The sequence below is a fragment of the Pristiophorus japonicus genome, chromosome 15 (genome assembly GCF_044704955.1).
Source record: "Pristiophorus japonicus isolate sPriJap1 chromosome 15, sPriJap1.hap1, whole genome shotgun sequence".
NCBI classification, from domain to species: Eukaryota; Metazoa; Chordata; class Chondrichthyes; family Pristiophoridae; genus Pristiophorus; species Pristiophorus japonicus.
Genome location: NC_091991.1, coordinates 100,254,109 through 100,274,546, shown reverse-complemented (window position 1 = coordinate 100,274,546; position 20,438 = coordinate 100,254,109). Strand labels below are relative to the sequence as shown.

The window sequence follows — 20,438 nt, the reverse complement described above, 5'->3', positions numbered from 1 at the left end:
TTCGAGACAGGAGCAAAGCAGGGAGTTCCTTCTCTCTCAGCAGCACAGCTCCAACTGAATAGGCCACGCCTCCAAAGCTCCACCATTGGTCCCAAAAAGTTAGTTTACAGGTGCAGCAGGTAATCAGGAAGGCGAATGGAATGTTGGCCTTCATTGCGAGAGGGATGGAATACAAAAGCAGGGAGGTCCTGCTGCAACTGTACAGGGTATTGGTGAGGCCGCACCTGGAGTACTGCATGCAGTTTTGGTCACCTTACTTAAGGAAGGATATACTAGCTTTGGAGGGGGTTCAGAGACGATTCACTAGGCTGATTCCGGAGATGAGGGGGTTACCTTATGATGATAGATTGAGTAGACAGGGTCTTTACTCGTTGGAGTTCAGAAGGATGAGGGGTGATCTTATAGAAACATTTAAAATAATGAAAGGGATAGACACGATAGAGGCAGATAGGTTGTTTCCACTGGTCGGGAGACTAGAACTAGGGGGCACAGCCTCAAAATACGGGGGAGCTAATTTGAAACCGAGTTGAGAAGGAATTTCTTCTCCCAGAGGGATGTGAATCTGTGGAATTCTCTGCACAGGGAAGTAGTTGAGGCTAGCTCATTGAATGTATTCAAATCACAGATAGATAGATTTTTAACCAATAAGGGAATTAAGGGTTATTGGGAGCGAGCCGGTAAGTGGAGCTGAGTCCACATCCAGATCAGCCATGATCTTGTTGAATGGCGGAGCAGGCTCGAGGGGCTAGATGGCCTACTCCTGTTCCTAATTCTTATGTTCTAAAGCCCAGACTCCATCCCCACATGTGGTATGTTACTTTATCATCCAGTATGGTATTGAGGCCCACACAGAGCAGCATGGGTCAAGGGTCCATTACAGGCCTGTGGTTCGTTGTTGCCAGTCTGTGAGTTACTGATCCCCATTCCGAGCAGAAAGAGCAATGTCCCATCATTGGCCTGGGCTCTAGAATGTCTGGTTCCCAGGGCATCCAGTTGTTAGCATGAATGTTTTCTCGCAAGAATCACTCAACATTCAGGATCGGTTCCAACGCCAAAATGGCCTTTATTACGCTGGCGGGGAGGAAGCCTCTGGTCTAAGTCCAGGCACCTCTCTCCGCCGAACAAAGAAAACCATCAATATTTATATGTTTTACAGCAGTTAATTCCAGTTACTCAGCCCACATTGACTGGACACAATTCAATCATAATGATTATAGATTACATATCGGTTTCTTCAACCCAATAGAATTCCCCTGGTACATCGGGGGGCTGTATGTTCGTTTCCTGTTAGCTCGGGCTGATCCATGACCCTGTGATGTGATGCAGGCCCCCTTATCTCTGTTACTCGGGGGCTCTGCTGTGACCTTGTTGAGCTATCTCAACATGATTGTTAAGCACTCCATCTGGAGTCATCGATTAAGGACATTCTGTACCAGGCACTATAACGGTTTGTTATGGTTATCTTGTCTCAAGCTGTTGATCCAAGACATTCCTGGTACCAGGCCTCACAGGGTCATTGCTCAGTCAGCCTCAATCAACAGTTCATTGCTTGACTAATTGAGTTCCCATCATGCTTGGAGGAGCCCCCTGACAGCCATTTTATATTTGGTTACCATTTTAAACACATACATGTATATATATATATATATATAGCAGGTGCCTAATGCCCGACAACAATTCCCCCGTTTCGGTAAAGGGACTAGTCCTATCTCCATCCCTAATAGATTTTGTGCACGGCCCGGTACTCCCTGCCTCAACGTGCTGGCCAGTCACGCGGTTTCAGGAGTCCCGGTTGCTTAGATCAAATTGATTAAGGCCAAATCCTCCTGCCCCTCTGTTAGACAGGCTTTTTTAATATCCAGGGATATCATGGGTCCTTCTTTGTTGTGCATGGTGCCTGAACGCCTGGCAGGCCATTATACCCCATGTTATTGCTAAGATCAATTGTACCCCGACCAGTATGTGTGAAATTATTCGAATCCAATCATGGATGTTCACATTCATTCCCCAGTCCCAGACCTTTTTCCACCAACTCTGATTTTATAAGTCTACATCAATATCTTCTTCCAGTACTTTGAATTTAGTTTGCAGTTGGTGGGAGAGCTTTACGAATTGACCCACTCTGAGCCTCAATTTCCGTAATATTTCGGTTAGATGTGGGATGGGGACCTGGTCTGGCTCGACATAATCCTGCAAATGATCGTGGAGCTGATCGGTTACATTAATATCTTCGGGCTTCCGGCGCCTAACCTGGGTAGTATGCGCTTGCCCGATCGTGACAGGGCGTAGCGGCGCAAAGCGTAAGTTCGGCTGTGGTATCGGGCACTGCAGGTCATTATACTGGTATGAACGCTCGGTAGTAGAGACGCAGTACCTTCCCTTCCCTCCGTAGCCTGTCCTCACAAAGTGCATGTGTGCGGGCACTATTTCTAGTACACATCTGTTGGTTCGGTTAAACCCGCACTCGTCGAGCTCCCCTCGGCCCACCGGGTGAGGGCATACTGTGATCTCCCCCCTTTGCTTGCATCCTGTTAGGGAAATCCCGGTAAGTATGTCGTTTCGGCGAACGGCGGAGGTGGTGGTCAGATAGTAACGGTTGGGGACATTTTCCCGTATTACCCCAATATTCTCTAGTTGGTACAGGGGGAACGGCCCTGAGTCCGGCGTGGCTATAGGGATCATCAGGACTATCCCTATCCCAGTATTCCTACCCATCTAGCAATCTGGAATCGCTGGGTATACTCGGGTCAGTCCCTTCAGAGTACAATTATCCAGTGTCCCCCTCTGGTTGGCCAACTGAGCCAAATGTGAACTGTCTATCCAATCGGATCTGATCGAGATTGTGGCGGATCTGTCCCACCATCCACAGGCCATAAGCGTGATAGAGTTGCCCCTGTCTTTGCCTTCCAGTATCTTCTCTTTCTCTATCAATGAGGTGATTGATGGTTTTGGCGTGAGCTTCCAGGACTGAGATGCCATCCAGCTGGATTTCGGCACCCTCCTTTCCTAGGTTGGCTTGATCTTCCTGGTTTTGATCCACACTTTCGAATAACCCCTTCATTAACCTTTTAAGCTGTTCCAGCCTTTTGTTTAACCCTTGTATGCCTAGCGAGTTTACTACGGAGGTTCCTGCATTGAAGCCGGGAGCAACATAATTATCTATTTCCCTCTTTATCCTGGGGGCTGACTCCTGTCCTCGGAATCTATTGGCACCCATTGCATCGGCAGCCTGCTGCATTACAACTTTACTTAATACATTATACATTTTCCTTGACTGTTCTGTACAATACTCCGGCATCTGGATGCATGAAATATTGATCAGGACAGGCACAATTTCATGCTTAACATTATCATACAACAATTCCTCTTCGTTGTAAAGTACGATCCCATTTTCTGGCCCCTTGGTATTTGTCGGACAAGGCAGTTCCTCGGGCAATGTAGTGGTTCGTATGGGGCGAGGTGTCGGCGAAGGTGAAAAGCACACATACAGTGATATTGCAGCCGCTCCCACCTCCTCATAGTACCCACACAGCCCCACTCCCTTTTTGCGGATAACTGATTGCTGGGACTGCTCTGGAGGCGCGCAAATTATGCTGAAGGTACATTCATCGGGCCCTTTGGCATCCCTCCATTTAATGCAGCTGCCCCTTGTACCCGTGGAGCACTGTACACATACCCGGTTCTTATTGGGATTCACTTGCAACCATGAATTAAAATAAGTCCTGTCCTTGCTCCAATCCTTAGTCACTGGGACGCACACTCCGTCCGTCACATTGAACAAAACTCCATAGTTCATGTGATTGTTTACTTCCAGCGTGCTCTGCTGTCCGTCGGTGTCGTCCAGGGTATGTGTATGTCTCAGGGCTATCCATATTACGAGTAGCGTCGTTCGTATTCCCATTCTGGTAAGTATTATCTGTAATTTTAAACAGACGGCATGGTCGTCACCAGGGGTTAGGTTCTGCTCTATGAGTATCCTCGTCACCCTGCGAAATCAGAAGTACAAGGTTATAGTCGAACCATTTCAAGCTGAATCTGTAGCGCGTGAGCCCATGCCTTTGCCCACTTAAATATTACCCAAACTCCTATCACCACCAAGACCCCTTCCAAAAGGGTATCTAACCACTCCTGGTATTTTGCGGCATACTATTCTGTCTCGTTTAGGCGTATCACCCTTGGTTTGGCCATTACCCTTCTGAGTTATACCTTTTTAATTGCGACCAATGCTTCCACCGACCATTCCCTCTCATGTCGACACATGCACACGTGTCGCGAGTCAAAATGATGTCATATGGTCTGGTCCACCTTGGGGCAAATCCCATCCTGTCGGGGGTGACTTGTACCAACACTTTGTCACCTACCTGTGGGAGCTGTGCGTCGGCATTTCCTTTGTTTTGGATCTCCAAGTCCCGTATGGTCTGTTGCTCTACCACCTCTTTTATTATTTCCTTCAGCTGTGAATCTAATTGTTTTACATATTGTTTAATCCGATCTCGTAAAGGTCCCATTTCCTCTCCCCCCGCTATGATACCTTCGGGGAGTCTCATGGCCCTCCCCGTCATTAATTCAAAGGGGGTCAGACCTGTGGTCTGGTTAGGGGTGGCCCTATGTCTCATTAGTATACAGAGTAGAACGTCCACCCATCCCTTCCCGGTTTCAGTTATGACTTTGGCAATTGCTGTCTTAAGGTTCATTCGCTCCACCATTCCCGAGCTCTGTGGATGGTACGGGATGTGGAACCGTTGTCAGATTCCGAGCAGACCGCATGCCCGCTTCATGATCTGTCCTGTGAAGTGTGTCCCCTGGTCTGAGTCAATTGGGAGGGGCACTCCCCATCGTGGGATTATGTCGAATGCGAGAATCTGTGCTACTGTGGATGCTCCGCAATTCCGGGTGGGAAAAACCTCAACCCACCTGGTAAATTGATCAATAATGACCAGGCAGTATTTCTTTCCCCGACTGTTGGGTAGGGGCCCTGTGAGATTCTCCCACGGGCCCCTGGGACGTGTCTGATGTGCCATTTTGACCTTTATGGGTCTGTCTGGATTACGCTGTGCACATACTATGCAGCGCTGGCAATGCTTTTCTACGTCTCGCCCGATCCCGGCCCACCACCAGTCTTTGAGTAGACAGCTCAGCATTCCGTCTTGCCCAGTGTGATCCGGCTCGTGGTGTAGCTGGAGTAGTTCGGTCTGGATAGAGGACGGGGCGACTACTTGTAGTCCCTTTCTCCACACCCCGTCTTCCCCAATGCTGGCCCCCTGGCTCTCCCATAGCGACCGTTCCTCCGAGCTACTTTCTTCCTGTACCTTGTGGATATTCAGCTCTCCTGGTCCTATCACGTCTACTTTGATTATCTGGGGCTCATCTTCTTCCGCTGCGCTTCTGGCTGCTTGATCTGCCTGCATGTTTCCCCGCTGTTCCCTGGTTTCTACCTTTTGATGCGCCTTGATCTTTATTACAGCTGCTGTAGCGGGTCTTTTAACGGCTTTTACCAACTCCCGAACTATATTCTCGTGTTTAATGTGCCCCCCTCCTGAGGTTATGTACCCACGTCTGCTCCATGCTATCATGTAGTCGTGTACTACCCTGAACGCGTACTGGCTGTCGGTATAGACATTTACACGCTTCCCCTCTGCCAATTTAAGGGCTTCGGTCAAAGCCACGAGCTCCGCTACTTGGGCGGACACTGTTCCTTCCAGTGCCCCTCGCAGGAGGATGGCACCGTCCTGGTCTACCACGCCCCATCTGGTGCGGAATTGTCTGTAAATATACCGTCGGGACCGTCAACGTAAAGGGTTAAATCGGGGTCGCCCAGAGGTTTATCGGCTATCCCCCCTTCCGTTCCTTGATCTATCTCAGTTTTGCAACGATGGGGTTCGCCTTCGGTCACTATTCCCTCCGCGGGATTAAAACCTATATCCCTGATTATTTGTATGGACTGGTCTTTGGGCAATAGTACCGCCTCCCAGGTAGCTCGTCAGGCATCCGACACCGTTTTTAACCTCCCAGTGTTTAGTAATTCCACTATGGTGTGCTTCGTGTGTAAGATAAGTATCCTGACATCGTCACTGGTTCGCATATTCTTGCAGCCCAAGCAGCACAATCGAGGGCAACCACACACCGATGAAGCCCCTTCGCTACCGGGGACTCTTGTGTTGAGTAATACGCTGCTGGTCTCATTACCCCTTCCTTTTCCTGGGTTATTACGCCGCTGTAGAAACCCCCCTCGAGATTGTAATATACATGGAACGGCTTAGTCATGTCAGGTAGCTTCAGCACCGGGGCTGCCAACAATTCAGCTTTTAATTTCCCATAGGCTTCTTCTTACTCCAATCCCCACTCTACCTGTTCAGTTCCTGGTTTTCCTTCCCTCACTAGTCGCTGAATGGGTTCGGCCATATTCGCAAATTGAGGAATGAAATTCCTGCAATAGTTGAACAAGCCCATCACCCGCCGCACTCCCCGTACCGTTGTTGGTCGGGGCATATCAGCGATGGCTGTCTTTCGGTCTGTCGGAAAGGTCATTTTTCCCTGACTGATATTGTGTCCCAAATATCGAACCATGGCTTGCCCGATCTGTGCCTTTTTTGGATTTATTTTAAAACGTGCCTTGTCTTGAATCCTTAAAACCATGGCAACGGCCCCTAAGTGCTCTCGGTCGCTTGCCGAGGCTATCAAGATGTCATCCACATACTGAAGATTGTGCTGTTGTAAGGGATTAAGTCACACTGTTCCAAGGCATTGCTCATGACTCGGTGGAAAATGTTCGGACTGTTGTGGAACCCCTGAGGGAGTCGGGTCCACGTGTATTGTCTGCCTCTGGAGCTAAATATGAATCTTTCCTCAGATGCAGGGTCCAGTGGGATCGACCAAAATCCGTTAGCAATATCTAAAACAGTGAAAATCCTGTGTTCCGGATTCAGACCGTTGAAAATAGTTGCTGGGCTGGCCACAATCGGGTGTTCCCTGGGCGTTACTTTATTTAGTGCTGTATAATCTATTGTTAGTCGGTAACTCTCATCCAGTTTCTTCACTGGCCACATCGGGGAGTTCGTGACTGACACTGTCTGTCGTAATATGCCTTGGTCTACCAGGGCTTCTATTATCTCCTCAGTGGCCCGCATGGCCTCTGATTTAATAGGGTATTGTTTGTGGGGAAGATGTACCGGTCCCGTGATATCAATGAGTCCGCAGTCCTGTTTGCTTATTGCCCAAACTCCCGGGATAGCCTGACACAGTAATAATCCCAACACCCCGTCCTTTGACCAGTTTCTCGTCAAGGTGCCTGTTTTACCTAACGTGGCTATATTTTTTACTGGGGCCCATTTCCATGCAACTTTATCCTTATACCCTTTCTTGGCTTTCCAGGTTACCCGCCTTCACCTAGCGTCCACTATGGTGCCTAGCTCGCGGAGTAGGTCCATCCCTAGTATAGTGCCCTCTGAATTTTGACATACCCAGAACTGGACCGGTACCATTATACCGTCTACCTCGAGCACTTGTGTTTCGCTTTGATACGCCGTGGTCCTGTTTCCCCCTACTGCTTTGATTATGATGGATCGCCGGGTAGTGGGTAGATCGAGATTGGTTAGGGACACCGATGCCCTGGTGTCTATCAACATGTCGCATCGCCGGTCCCCTAACGATGCATTGATCCACATGCGGGAATCAGGTTCTTGGCTGGGGGCCGATGCGATTCATTGGGGTTTCGTCTGCTTCTGGGTCAGCTGCTGTATAATGTCCAGCAGCTGCTGATTTCCGAGCATACTAACGTCTGGGGTTCTTTCATTGGGATTTTGTCCCTTTTTAGCTCCCCGTTGCGGTCCCTTCCCTTCCTGGCCACCCACTTTTGCTCAATAGTCCTGTGACTCGTGACCTGATTGGTCACAGTTCCTGAACCTTTTGCGTCCATCACGTTTTGGGGCTCCGCACTCGGCGCGGCGGTGTCCCGTCTTGTTGCAATTATAGCATGTCTCAGCCGCCTTTTTGTCAGTGGCCGCACAGACCTCAGCTGTGCTGGCAGCTATTTTGGACCTTTGTTGATTGTCTACCGAGGTAGCCCAACTTTCCAGGTCATCAAAGTTATTATATGCCACTCAGCCTGCTTTTAGGATGGCTTGGTGGGCGGAGCTTAGTCCGTCCTTATACAACTGTATGAAGGCTGGGTTCTGCCGGTCCGCTATGTGCCAAGAATGCCTCAAATTTCCAAACCCCGTACTCTTGTGCCCGTTCGTCCTTCTTTTGTATTACTCCCACTATAGAGTTCCAGTTTACGGGAACCTGGCCTAAGACGAGTGTCACGTTCGCTTTGAATGCTATCATGCTCGCCTCCTGTTGTTGCCTAATAGCAGACAGGTCAGTACACCAGGTACCGCTTCGGTAATCATTCCGTTGTCTGTCCCAGTAGTTTTCTGGCATTTTAATTCTAACTATAGCAGCGATATCTTGATTATGGAGCTGGTGGCAAATTTTCATTTCTTTGAGCTTCTGCCAGAAGGTTGCATTGCTATGGCGAGATATTAGGGGTGGCAGCTTGTCTAATAACTGCATCGTGTCCCCGGGGGATAACGATGTGTATGTTAATCGTATTTGTGGGGGTAGGGCGGGCCTACCATTATGCCCGTGTCCTGCTGGGACCCCGGGTATGCATTCCACCTTTACAGGCGCGGTCTTGACCGGGTTTATTGTGGCATATGGGGGTGGCAGGGCATCCCCTTTAAACGAGTCGCATCGAGCTGTTTCATTCCCTAGGCACTCCCAATCTTCCCCACTAGGTGGCGCACTTGGGCTACTCATGGTTCGGACTGGCAAAACTGTCAGTCCGGTCTCAGCAGTCACTTGCTTACTTTTTGTTTGCACATACTGGTTACCCTTCTCTGTTAACTTTTCACGGGCTCGCAGTATCAGGACCACTGCCTTTTCATCTTTGTCTTTCCTTTCCTTCTCTCACCATTCCTGCTGGTCTGCTAGTGGGTCCTGAGGATCCCATCCTGCTTTAATCATTCTCTCGATTAGTTTCTTTTCTTTTTTCGCCAGGTGGCGGGTAAGGGAGCCTTCCGGCCCCCACTCCAGTTTATCTGCTTTATTGGCCATTCCTGGGTAGGACTATAATCGTTAGGAATCTACTCTCAGAGGTTTGCCTTTTACCTCGCACAACTTGTAGTCGACCATCTCCGGGCTGCTGTCAGGTCACAGGTCTGTTTTTACACAAACTTATACAATTCTTAAAACGCGTTTAAGCAATTCCCGACAGCGCTCTACATATTCTTAACGACTACCTACCACCGTTTTGCCCGTTGGTCCGACCCTGTTCACAGGTTTGGATTCCATTGGTCGCTGTGCACCGCCTGCCCCCCCCCGGGGTATATTTCAAATCACATTACTGGGTCCGGAAGATGTCGTTCGGTATCACGATCCCACGGTCTAAGTGTGTTCCCGGCGCCTACTTAGTTCCTGGCCATCACGTGGGACAAAGTCCTCTTAATGCAGACTCAGGCTTGGTGTTTGAGATATTGGACTGTCTCTTTGTGGCGATTAACCGGCATCCACCTTCGGCACCCGCTATAAATTTTGTTTAAGGTATACTCATCCGGTTTCTCCAAGGGCGCTCAGCAACTTCGGAATCCTGTCGACTACACCACTGTTAGCATTAATGTTTTCTCGCAAGAATCACTCAACACTCGGGATCGGTTCCAACGCCAAAACGGCCTTTATTACACCGGCGGGGAGGAAGCCTCTGGTCTAAGTCCAGGCACCTCTCTCCGCCGAACAAAGAAAACCATCAATATTTATATGTTTTACAGCAGTTAATTCCAGTTACTCAGCCCACATCGGCCGGACACAATCCAATCATAACAATTATAGATTACATATCGGTCTCTTTAATCCAATAGAATTCCCCTGGTACATCGGGGGACTGTATGTTCGGTTCCTGCCAGCTCGGGATGATTCATGACTCTGTGATGTGATGCAGGCCCGCTTATCTCTGTTACTCGGGGGCTCTGCTGTGACCTTGTTGAGCTATCTCAACATGGTTGCTAAGCACTCCATCTGGAGTCATCGATTAAGGACATTCCGTACCAGGCACTATAACGGTTTGTTGTGGTTATCTTGTCTCAAGCTGTTGATCCAAGACATTCCTGGTACCAGGCCTCACAGGGTCATTGCTCGGTCAGCAGTTCATTGCTTGACTAACTGAGTTCCCATCATGCTTGGAGGAGCCCCCTGGCAGCCATTTTATATTTGGCTACCATTTTGAACACATACATGTGTATCAGCAGGTGCCTAATGCCCTACAACACAGTAAAGCAAGCATGTGTATATCTGATCTCTACAGTGCAGAATAAATACAATAACAAAATAACTCATGGAAAGATTTCAACATTTGTGAGTAAACCTGATACCATGTTAATTGGTTGATGAACCATTCTAATAGCTAAACGCAGGATTTCTGGTCAATTTGTTTAAGGTATTTTCTTACACCAACCATTTGCATGTTCCCTTTTCGACGTGGAAGCAAGTCATCCTCATTTCGAGGGACTGCCTATGATGATGATGATGCATGTTCCTACAATGAGTGCTATGTTAATTGGAATAAGTAAACAGATAGGGACAGCTGCTATTTTGCTCACTGTGATCTAAAGTTATAGCTTGGTCACATCCTCTCTTAGAATATGTTTTTGTCGATAATTCAATATGTCTCTGTGGTGCATTGGTTAGCACATTCAGCTATTAAACAAAAGTTTGGTGGATCTCGGAGGAGTTCTGGTCCAGTCTGGCAAAGGGGAGGGTGAGGGTCTGGGTCAGGGGAGGGTGAGGGGGCTCTGGGTCAGTCTGGGACAGTGGAGGGTGAGGGGGGGGGGGGTCTGGGTCAGGGGAGGGTGAGTGCGGGTTTGGGTCAGTCTGGGACAGGGGAGGGTGAGGGGGTGGGTCAGTCTGGGACAGGGGAGGGTGAGGGGGGGTCTGGGTCAGTCTGGGACAGGGGAGGGTGAGGCGGGTGTGGGTCAGGTCAGTCAGGGACGGGGAGGGTGAAGGGATCTGGGTCAGTCTGGGACAGGGTAGGGTGAGGGGGGGTCTGGGTCAGTTTGGGACAGGGGAGGGTGAGGGGGGTTCTGGGATATTCTGGCACAGGAGAGGTTGAGGGGGGGCCTGGGTCAGGGAAAGTTGATGGGGTTTCTGGGACAAGGGAAGGTGGAGTGGGTTTCTGGATCAGTCTGGGACCAGGGAGGCTGACGAGGGGTTCTGGGTCAGTCTGGGACAGGGGAGGGTGAGTGGGGGGGGAGGGTCTGTTTGGGACAGGAGTGGGGGTGCGATGTCTGGGTCAGGGCAGAGTAAGGGGGGTCTGGGTCAGTCTGGGAAGGGGATGCTGAGGGGGAAGGTTTGGGTCAGTCTGGGACAGGGGAGGGTGAGGGGGGGGTTCTGGGTCAGTCTGGGACAGGGAAGGGTGAGGGGGGGGTCAGTCTGGGACAGGGGAGGGTGAGGGGGGGTCTGGGTCAGGGGAGGGTGAGGCGGGTGTGGGTCAGTCAGGGACGGGGAGGGTGAAGGGATCTGGGTCAGTCTGGGACAGGGTAGGGTGAGGGGGGGGGTCTGGGTCAGTTTGGGACAGGGGAGGGTGAGGGGGGTTCTGGGATATTTGGCACAGGAGAGGTTGAGGGGGGGGGCCTGGGTCAGGGAAAGTTGATGGGGTTTCTGGGACAAGGGAAGGTGGAGTGGGTTTCTGGATCAGTCTGGGACCAGGGAGGCTGACGAGGGGTTCTGGGTCAGTCTGGGACAGGGGAGGGTGAGTGGGGGGGGGTCTGTTTGGGACAGGGGTGGGGGTGCGATGTCTGGGTCAGGGCAGAGTAAGGGGGGTCTGGGTCAGTCTGGGAAGGGGATGCTGAGGGGGAAGGTTTGGGTCAGTCTGGGACAGGGGAGGGTGAGTTCTGGGTCAGTCTGGGACAGGGAAGGGTGAGGGGGGGGGTCTGGGTCAGGGGAGGGTGAGGGGGGTCTGGGTCAGTCTGGGACAGGGGAGGGTGAGGGGTGGACTGCGTCAGTCTGGGACAGGGGAGGAGGGGACTGGGTCAGTTTGGACAGGGGAGGGTGAGGGGGTGGGTCAGTCTGGGACAGGGGAGGGTAAGGGGGGTGTCTGGGTCAGGGAATGGTGAGGGGGGGTCTGGGTCAGGGGAAGGTCTGGGTCAGGGGATTGTGAGGGGTTGGGGGGTTCTGGGTCAGTCTGGGACAATGAAGGGTGAGGGGGTCTGGGTCAGGGGAAGGTGAGGGGGGTCTGGGTCAGGGGAGGGTGAGGGGGTCTGGGTCAGTCTGGGACGGGGGGGGGATGTGCGTCAGTCTGGGACAGAGGAGGGGGGTCTGGGTCAGTCTGGGACAGGGGAGGGTGAGGGGGGTCTGGGTCAGAGGAGGGTGAGGGGGGTCTGGGTCAGGGGAGTGTGAGGGGGGGTCTGGGTCAGGGGAGGGTGAAGGGGGTCTGGGTCATTCTGGGACAGGGTAGGGTGAGAGGGATCTGGGTCAGTCTGGGACAGGGGAGTGTGAGGGGGTGGGGAGTCAGTCTAGGACAGGGGAGGGTGAGGGGGTGTCTGGGTCAGTCTGGGACAGGGGAGGGAGAGGGTGTTCTGGGTCAGTCTGGGACAGGGGAGGGGGGGGTCTGGGTCAGTCTGGGACACGGGAGGGTGAGGGGGGGGTTCAGTCTGGGACAAAGGAGGGTGATGGGGGGGTCAGTCTGGGACAGGGGTGGGGGAGCGGTGTCTGGGTCAGTCTGGGACAGGGGAGAGTGAGGGGGGATCTGGGTTAGTCTGGCACAGAGGAAGCTGAGGGGAAAGGTTTGGATCAGTCTGTGACAGGGGAGGGTGAGGGGGGGTCTGGGTCATGGGAGGGTGAGGTACGGTCTGGGTCAGGGGAGGGTGAGGGGGTTCTGGGTCAGTCTGGGACAGGGGATGGTGAGGGAGGGGTCTGCGTCAGTCTGGGACAGGGGAAGGTGAGGCGGGTCTGGATCCGTCTGGGACAGGGGAGGGTGACGGGGGTCTGGATCAGTCTGGGACATGAGAGGGTGAGGGACAGGGGAGGGTGAGGCGGCGTCTGGGTCAGTCTGGGACAGGGGAGGGTGAGGGGGGGTTCTGGGTCAGTCTGGGACAGGGAAAGGTGAGGGGGGGTCTGGGTCAGTCTGGGACAGGGGAGGATGAGGGGGGTCTGGGTCAGGGGAGGGTGAGGGGGGCTCTGGGTCAGGGGAGGGTGAGGGGGGGTCTGGGTCAATCTGGGACAGGGGATGGTGAGGGGGTCTAGGTCAGTCTGGGACAGGGGAGGGAGGGGGAGGGGTCAGTCTGGGACAGGGGAGCGGGAGGGGGGTCTGGGTCAGTCTGGGACAGGGGAGCGTGAGGGGGTCTGGGTCAGTCTGGGACAGGGGAGGGTGAGGGGGGTCTGGATCAGTCTGGGACAGGGGAGGGTGAGGGGGTCTGGGTCAGTCTGGGACAGGGGAGGGTGAGGGCGGGGGGTCTGGGTCAGTCTGGGACAGGGGAGGGTGAAGTGGGAGTCTGGGTCAGTCTGGGACAGGGGACGGTGAGGGGGTAGGGGGGGTCTGGGTCAGTCTGGGACATGGGAGGGTGAGGGGGGTGTCAGTCTGGTACAGGGGAGGGTGAGGGGTGTCTGGGACAGGGGAGGTTGAGGGGGGGTCTGGGTCAGGGGAGGGTGAAGTGGGTGTCTGGGTCAGTCTGGGACAGGGGACAGTGAGGGGGTAGGGGGTCTGGGTCAGTCTGGGACATGGGAGGGTGAGGGGGGTGTCAGTCTGGTACAGGGGATGTTGAGGGGGGGTCTGGGACAGGGGATGTTGAGGGGGGGTCTGGGTCAGCCTGGAACAGGTGAGGGGTTTCTGGGGAAGTCTGGGACAGGGGAGTTTGAGGGGACGCTGGCATGTCTGGGGAGCAGAGGGATCGGTTTCCCCATGTGGAATCCCAACGTCCCAGGTCTGTCGGCCAAAACCCTGGGGTCTGCAGGGAAGGTGCAGAGGGATCACTCCCCCATGTGGAGACTCAATGTCCAGGTCTGTCGGCCAAAGCTGGAGGGTCTGGGGGTGGGCGGCAGAGGGATCGACCCCACTATGTGATGAACCAGTGTCCCAGTGTCTGTGGGCCAAAGCTCTGGGGTCTGGGGGCTTCTCCAAGGAAAAGCATAATACAGACAAGAAGAGCCAGCTTGGCTGTATGAAAGGTAAATCATGTTTGACAAATTTGCTGGAGTTCTTTTGAGGATATAATGAGCAGGGTGTATAAGGGGGAACAAGTGGACGTGGTGTATTTGGATTTCCAGAAGGCATTCATTAAGGTGCCACCTAACAGATTACTGCACAAGTTAAGAGCTTAAGTGGCCATGGGTAATATATTAGCATAGATAAAGGGTGGGCTAACTAACAGACAACAGAGTCGGGACAAATGGGTCATTTTCCGGTTGTCAAACGGCAACTAGGAGGTTGCTGCAGGGATCGGTGCTGGATCTCAATTATTTACAATCTATATTAATGCCTTGGATGAAGGGACAGAGTGTAATGTAGCCAAGTTTTCTGATGATACAAAGCTGGGTGGGAAAATAAAAATAAAATCTATTATTTAAAAGGAGAAATATTACAAAATGCTGAAGTACAGAGCGACCTGGATGTCCTTGTGCATGAAACACAAAAAGTTAATATGCAGGTACAGCAATAATTATGAAGGCAAAATAAATGTTGGCCTTTATTGAAAGTGGGATGGAGTATAAAAGCAGAGAAGTCCTGCTACAACTGTACAGGGTATTTCTTAGACCACACCTCAAGTACTGCATCCAATTTTGATCTTATTTAAGGAGGGATATACTTGCATTGGAGACAGTACAGAGAAGCTTCACTAGTTTGATTCCTGAGATGGAAGAGTTGACATGAAGGTTGAGCAGATTGGGCCGATACTCATTGGAGTTTAGAATAAGAGATGATCTTATTGAAACATATGATACCGAGGGTGCTCGACAAGTTAGATGCAGAGAGGATGTTTCCACTCGTAGGGAATCTAGACCTGGGGGCACAGTTTAGGAATAAGCGGTTGCCGATTCAGAACTGAGATGAGGAGAAATTTCTTCTCTCTGAGTAAATCCTTGGAATTCTCTACCCCAGGGAGCTGTGAAGGCTGGGTCATTGAATATATTTAAGGTGGAGGTAGCCAGATTTTTGTACGATAAGGGAGTGAAGGGTTATGGGGAGCGGGCAGGAAAGTGGAGCTATGCTCATGATCAGATCAGCCATGATCTTATTAAATGGCAAAACAGGTTCGAGTGGCCAATAGCCTATTCCTACTCCTATTTCTTATGTTTTTTTAAAAGGTGAATTTTGGATGCAAACACAATCAGCATTATTTTTTACCTCACCCATTTCCCATTGAATAATTTGTCAAATATGCAGAATATTTAACTCCAGCCCAGTTATCGGGGGAATCAGTATGAGCGGAAAGAAAGCCCAACTGTCAGAATACACACGATTCAGTCTGGGACAGCAGCAGAATCCAAACCCTGCAATCACTTGTGAACTCGCTGGTGTGTCTGCAGGTTGGATGAATGAGTGAATCCCTTTCCACACACGGAGCAGCTGAACGGCCTCTCCCCAGTGTGAACTCGCTGGTGGGACAGTAGACTGGATGATACAGTGAATCTCATCCCACACTCAGAGCAGGTAAACGGCCTCTCCCCAGTGTGAACTCGCTGGTGGTCCAACAGACGGGATGATACAGTGAATCCCTTCCCACACTCAGAGCAGGTGAATGGCCTCTCCCCAGTGTGAACTCGCTGGTGTAGCAGCAGGTGGGATGAGGTAATAAATCCCTTCCCACACTCAGAGCAGATGAACGGCCTATCCCCAGTGTGAACTCGCTGGTGAATTCGAAGGTGGGATGAGGTAGAGAATCCCTTCCCACATTCAGAGCAGGTGAACGGCCTTTCCCCAGTGTGAACTTGCTGGTGAGTTACAAGGTGGGTTGATCGAGTGAATCCCTTCCCACATTCAGAGCAGGTGTACGGCCTCTCCCCAGTGTGAACTCGCTGGTGTTCCAACAGACGGGATGACAGAGTGAATCCCTTCCCACACTCAGAGCAGGTGAATGGCCTCTCCCCAGTGTGAACTCGCTGGTGTAGCAGCAAGCTGGATGAAAAACTGAATCCCTTTCCACAGTCAGAGCAGGTGAATGGCCTCTCCCTGGAGTGAACTCGCTGGTGTCTCAGCAGGCTGGATGACAAAATGAATCCCTTCCCACACTCAGAGCAGGTGAATGGCCTCTCCCCAGTGTGACTGCGCCGATGAACTTCCAGCTCAGAGGGGGAATTGAAGCCCTTCCCACAGTCCCCACATTCCACCAGTTTCTCCATGGTGCAGGTGTCCTTGTGTCTCTCCAGGTTGGATGATCAGTTGAAGCCACGTCCACACACAAAACATGTATACGGTTTCTTCCCGCTGTCAATGCTACGATGTTTTTTTCAGGCTGTGAAACTGCTTCAAGCTCTTTCCACAGTCTGTGCACTGGAACACTCTCACTCGGGTGTGTGTGTCTCAATGCTTTTCCAGTCACACTGATGTTTGAAATCTGTTCCCACAGACAGAACAGACAAACTTTTCGCCTTCTACATTCAAAGGCTGATGATATTCAGGTCCTGAGGAATCGAGTGATTCTGTCAGAGCTTGATGTGATCTTTTGTTTGCAAATCCTACCATTCGAATGCCCTGGAAAAGGAGTTTACAAAAATCATTACTGCAAGTACAGGACAGAAATTCAGAAGAGACAATTCTAGATTCTATGGAATATTATTTCCTCTCTTGTTCCTGCAAATCTGAAAATCCCCACCCCATATATTCTTCACCTCCCTGTCCTGAAATTCAAACACGTCGTTCGTCTGAACACAGCTTGTCCTCACCTCCCAATTTTCATCACTGACAGTGGCTGGGTTCAGTTCTCACTCACTGGTTCCCCTCCCCTGAAGGTGCTGACTCTGGCTGGGTTCAGTTCTACACTCACTGGTTCCCCTCCCCTGAAGGTGCTGACTCTGGCTGGGTTCAGTTCTACACTCACTGGTTCCCCTCCCCTGAAGTTGCTGACACTGGCTGGGTTCAGTTCTACACTCACTGGTTCCCCTCCCCTGAAGTTGCTGACACTGGCTGGGTTCAATTCCGCACTCTCTGGTTCCCCTCTATATCATCCACTGAAGGTGCCGACTCTGCCTGGGTTCAGTTAACATAAGAACTAGGAGCAGGAGTAGGCCATGTGGCCCCTCGAGTCTGCTCCACCATTCAATAAGATCATGGCTAATCTCATGGACTCAGCTCCACTTCCCTGCCAGCTCCCCATAACCCTTTACTCCCTTATCGCTCAAAAATGTGTCTATCTCTGCCTTAAATTTAATTTAATGACCCAGCCTCCATAGTGCTCTGTGGCAGAGAATTCCATAGATTTACAACACTCAGAAGAAATTTCTCCTCATATCAGTTTTTAATGGGCGGCCCCTTACTCTAAGACTATGTCCCTTAGTTTTAGTTATCCCTCTGAGTGGAAATATCCTCGCTGCATCCATCTGTCGAGCCCCCTCATTATCTTATTTCAATAAGAGCACCCCTTATTTTTCTTAACTCCAATGTGTCTAGGCCCAACCTACTCAACCTGTCCTCATAAGTCATCCCCATCATCTCCGGTATCAATCTAGTGAACATTCTCTGAACAGTCTCCAATTCAAGTATATTTTTCCTTAAATACGGAGACCAAAACCAGATGCAGTACTCCAGGTGTGGCCTCACCAATACCCTGTACAGTTGTAGCAGGATATCTCTGTTTTTATACTCTATCCCCCTTGCAATAAAGGCCAACATTCCATTTGCCTTCCAGATTACTTGCTGTACCTGCATACTAACTTTTTTGTGTTTCATGCACAAGGACCCCCAGGTCTCACTTTACTGCAACACTTTGAAAATTTTCTCCATTTAAATTATAATAAATTTTTCTATTATTTCTGCCAAAGTGAATAACCTCACATTTTCCCACAATTTACTCCACCTGCCAATTTTTTGCCCAGTCACTGAGCCTGTCTTTATCCTTTTGCAGATTAATTGTGTCCTTTTCATAGTTTGCTTTCCCATCCATCTTTGTCTCAGTAAACTTGGCTACATTACACTTGGTCCCTTCATTGAATTCATTAATATAGATTATAAATAGTTGAGGACCCAGCACTGATCCCTGTGGCACCCCACTGTTATTGTTTGCCAACCAGAAAATGATCCATTTATCCCGACTCTCTGTTTTCTGTTAGTTTGCCAATCCTCTCTCCAAGCTAATAGATTTATTATAATAGATCCCCAAGCCCATGAGCTTTTGTCTTATCAGTAACCTTTTATGTGGCACCTTATCGAATGCCATCTGGAAATAATCCAAATACACCACATCCACTGGATCCCACTTATCCACCCTGCTCGTTACATCCTCAAAAAACAAATTTGGCAATCACATTTCTCTTTCATTAAACCATGCTGACTTTGCTGGATTGAATTATGCTTTTCCAAATGTCCCGCTACTGCTTCCTGAATAATGGACTCAGCATTTTCCCAATGACAGAAATTAGGCAAACTGGTCGATAGTTTCCTGCTTTTTGTCTGCCTCCTTTTCAAAATAGAGCCGTTACATTTGCGGTTTTTCAATCTCTTCGGACTGCCCCAGAATCCAGGCAGTTTTGCTAAATTACAACCAATGTATCCACTATCCCTACAGCCACTTCTTTAAGACCCTAGGATGTAATCATTCTTTGTCCTGTCCCACGCCGCCTCCTGGCCAGGCCCAGTTCCTTTGCTCAAATTCTGGGAAAAGTGTACTTTGATTTTTGCAGGCTGAATTATTGCAGAGAGCTGCGGCATGCGCAGTTCAGCACCACCCCGTGAGTCGATTCGCAGTGAGCAGAGGAGTGCAGCACCCTCCCCTCCCCCAGCCCTGCCTGTGATCGCCAGGACTGACATATGAGGAGAGACTGGGTCTGTATTCACTAGAAGGATGAGAGGGGATCTCATAGAAACATATTAAATTCTGACGGCACTGGACAGGTTAGATGCAGGAAGAATGTTCCCGATGTTGGGGAAGTCCAGAACTAGAGGACACAGTCTAAGAATAAGGGGTAAGCCATTTCAGACTCAGATGAGGAGAAACTTCTTCACTCAGAGAGTTGTTAACCTGTGGAATTCCCTACTGCAGAGTTGTTGATGACAGTTCATTGGATATATTCAAGAGGGAGTTAGAAATGACCCTTCCGGCTAAAGGGATCAAGGGGCATGGAGAGAAAGCAGGAAAAGGGTACTGAGGTGAATGATCAGCCATGATCTTATTGAATGGTGGTGCAGACTCGAAGGGCCGAATGGCCCAATCCTGCAGCCTCCTTACAGCAGGCTATTTTCTATGTTTCTATTCACTCAGTGAGCGGAAGAAGATGGTTTGAAAGAGCCAGAAATGGAGATGCAGGCAACGAACAGCAGTCCCCTTCCCCTCCCACACTCCTCTCCTGGTGCCTGCAATAGATGCACTTTGTGAAACTCCCCACATCCTCACTGTCAGGCTGTGTTCCCACTGCTCACTGTCCAAGAACAACAGACACGGTGAGATTGGAACTGAATGAGGAACATTAACTACTGGTTGGGGAAAGAAAGTGCAATGATTTGAAAGAGCGGGGTGATTTACTTTCTCTGTTACCTTACACTGTCCACACACAGCCCGAGAATGGCCTCTCCCTTCCCCCACTCACATCATGTTCAGGAACTAGTTCCTGTTTCACTTTGCCTCTTATACACAACTCCGGACAGAACTAAACCAGGAAGGTTCACTACTGGTTTGGAGAGAGAAAGCAGCAATGATTCTAAATCGCAGATTCTGCCCATTCTGTCTCCCTTACCCAGGACATACACTGTCCACACTCAGCCCGAGAATGGCCTCTCCCTTCCCCCACCCACACCACGCACTGAGACTGTTTTTGGTCCACTCTGCCTCTTACACACAACCCCCGACTCCCCCTGGACTCAATGCCGATCTCTGAGCCCAAGTGTGGACACACTCCCAAAGCGCTGCGCTGCTGTAAGGAGGCTGCTGCTCGCTGCCTTACCCCGGGGCCGCGGTGTCTCTGTTCCCGGCTGTTTTAAACCATCTTCTGGCGATCACAGGCAGGGCTGGAGGAGGGGAGGGCGCATGTTCTCTTCTGCTTCCTGGAAATCGACATAGGGGGCGGGGCTTACCCGCACATGCGCAGCTCTCTGCACTAATTCAGAATGTAAAACTCAAAGTGCACTTTCCCCAGAATCTGAGCAAAGGAACTGGGCCGAGGCGGAAAGGACAGAGAATGATTAAAGCTGGGAGCATTGTCCCTTGGAGATGCTCAATATGGGATCATTCCATGCAGGGTATTTCTCTCCATGAGCCCGT

The 20,438-nt window shown here is 50.8% G+C and overlaps 1 protein-coding gene and 1 pseudogene across 2 annotated transcripts; both read right to left on the bottom strand.

The window, feature by feature from the left end:
- The window catches only part of LOC139280927 (zinc finger protein 229-like), a 58,772-nt pseudogene extending 38,557 nt beyond the window's left edge, over positions 1-20,215 (bottom strand).
- On the bottom strand, positions 1,040-13,083 carry LOC139280926 (uncharacterized). Of its 2 annotated transcripts, none has more exons than XM_070900735.1 (2): positions 9,286-13,083; positions 1,040-3,986 (listed from the first exon to the last, which is right to left on the bottom strand). In XM_070900735.1, exon 2 carries the CDS (start codon positions 3,899-3,901, stop codon positions 2,768-2,770), a length of 1,134 nt encoding a protein of 377 aa, XP_070756836.1. In that variant the 5' UTR covers positions 3,902-3,986; positions 9,286-13,083; the 3' UTR covers positions 1,040-2,767. The 2 variants fall into 2 exon arrangements, with proteins under 2 accessions (XP_070756836.1, XP_070756835.1); XM_070900734.1 differs by having other exon boundaries at positions 1,040-3,916.
- Positions 20,216-20,438: the final 223 nt, after the last annotated feature.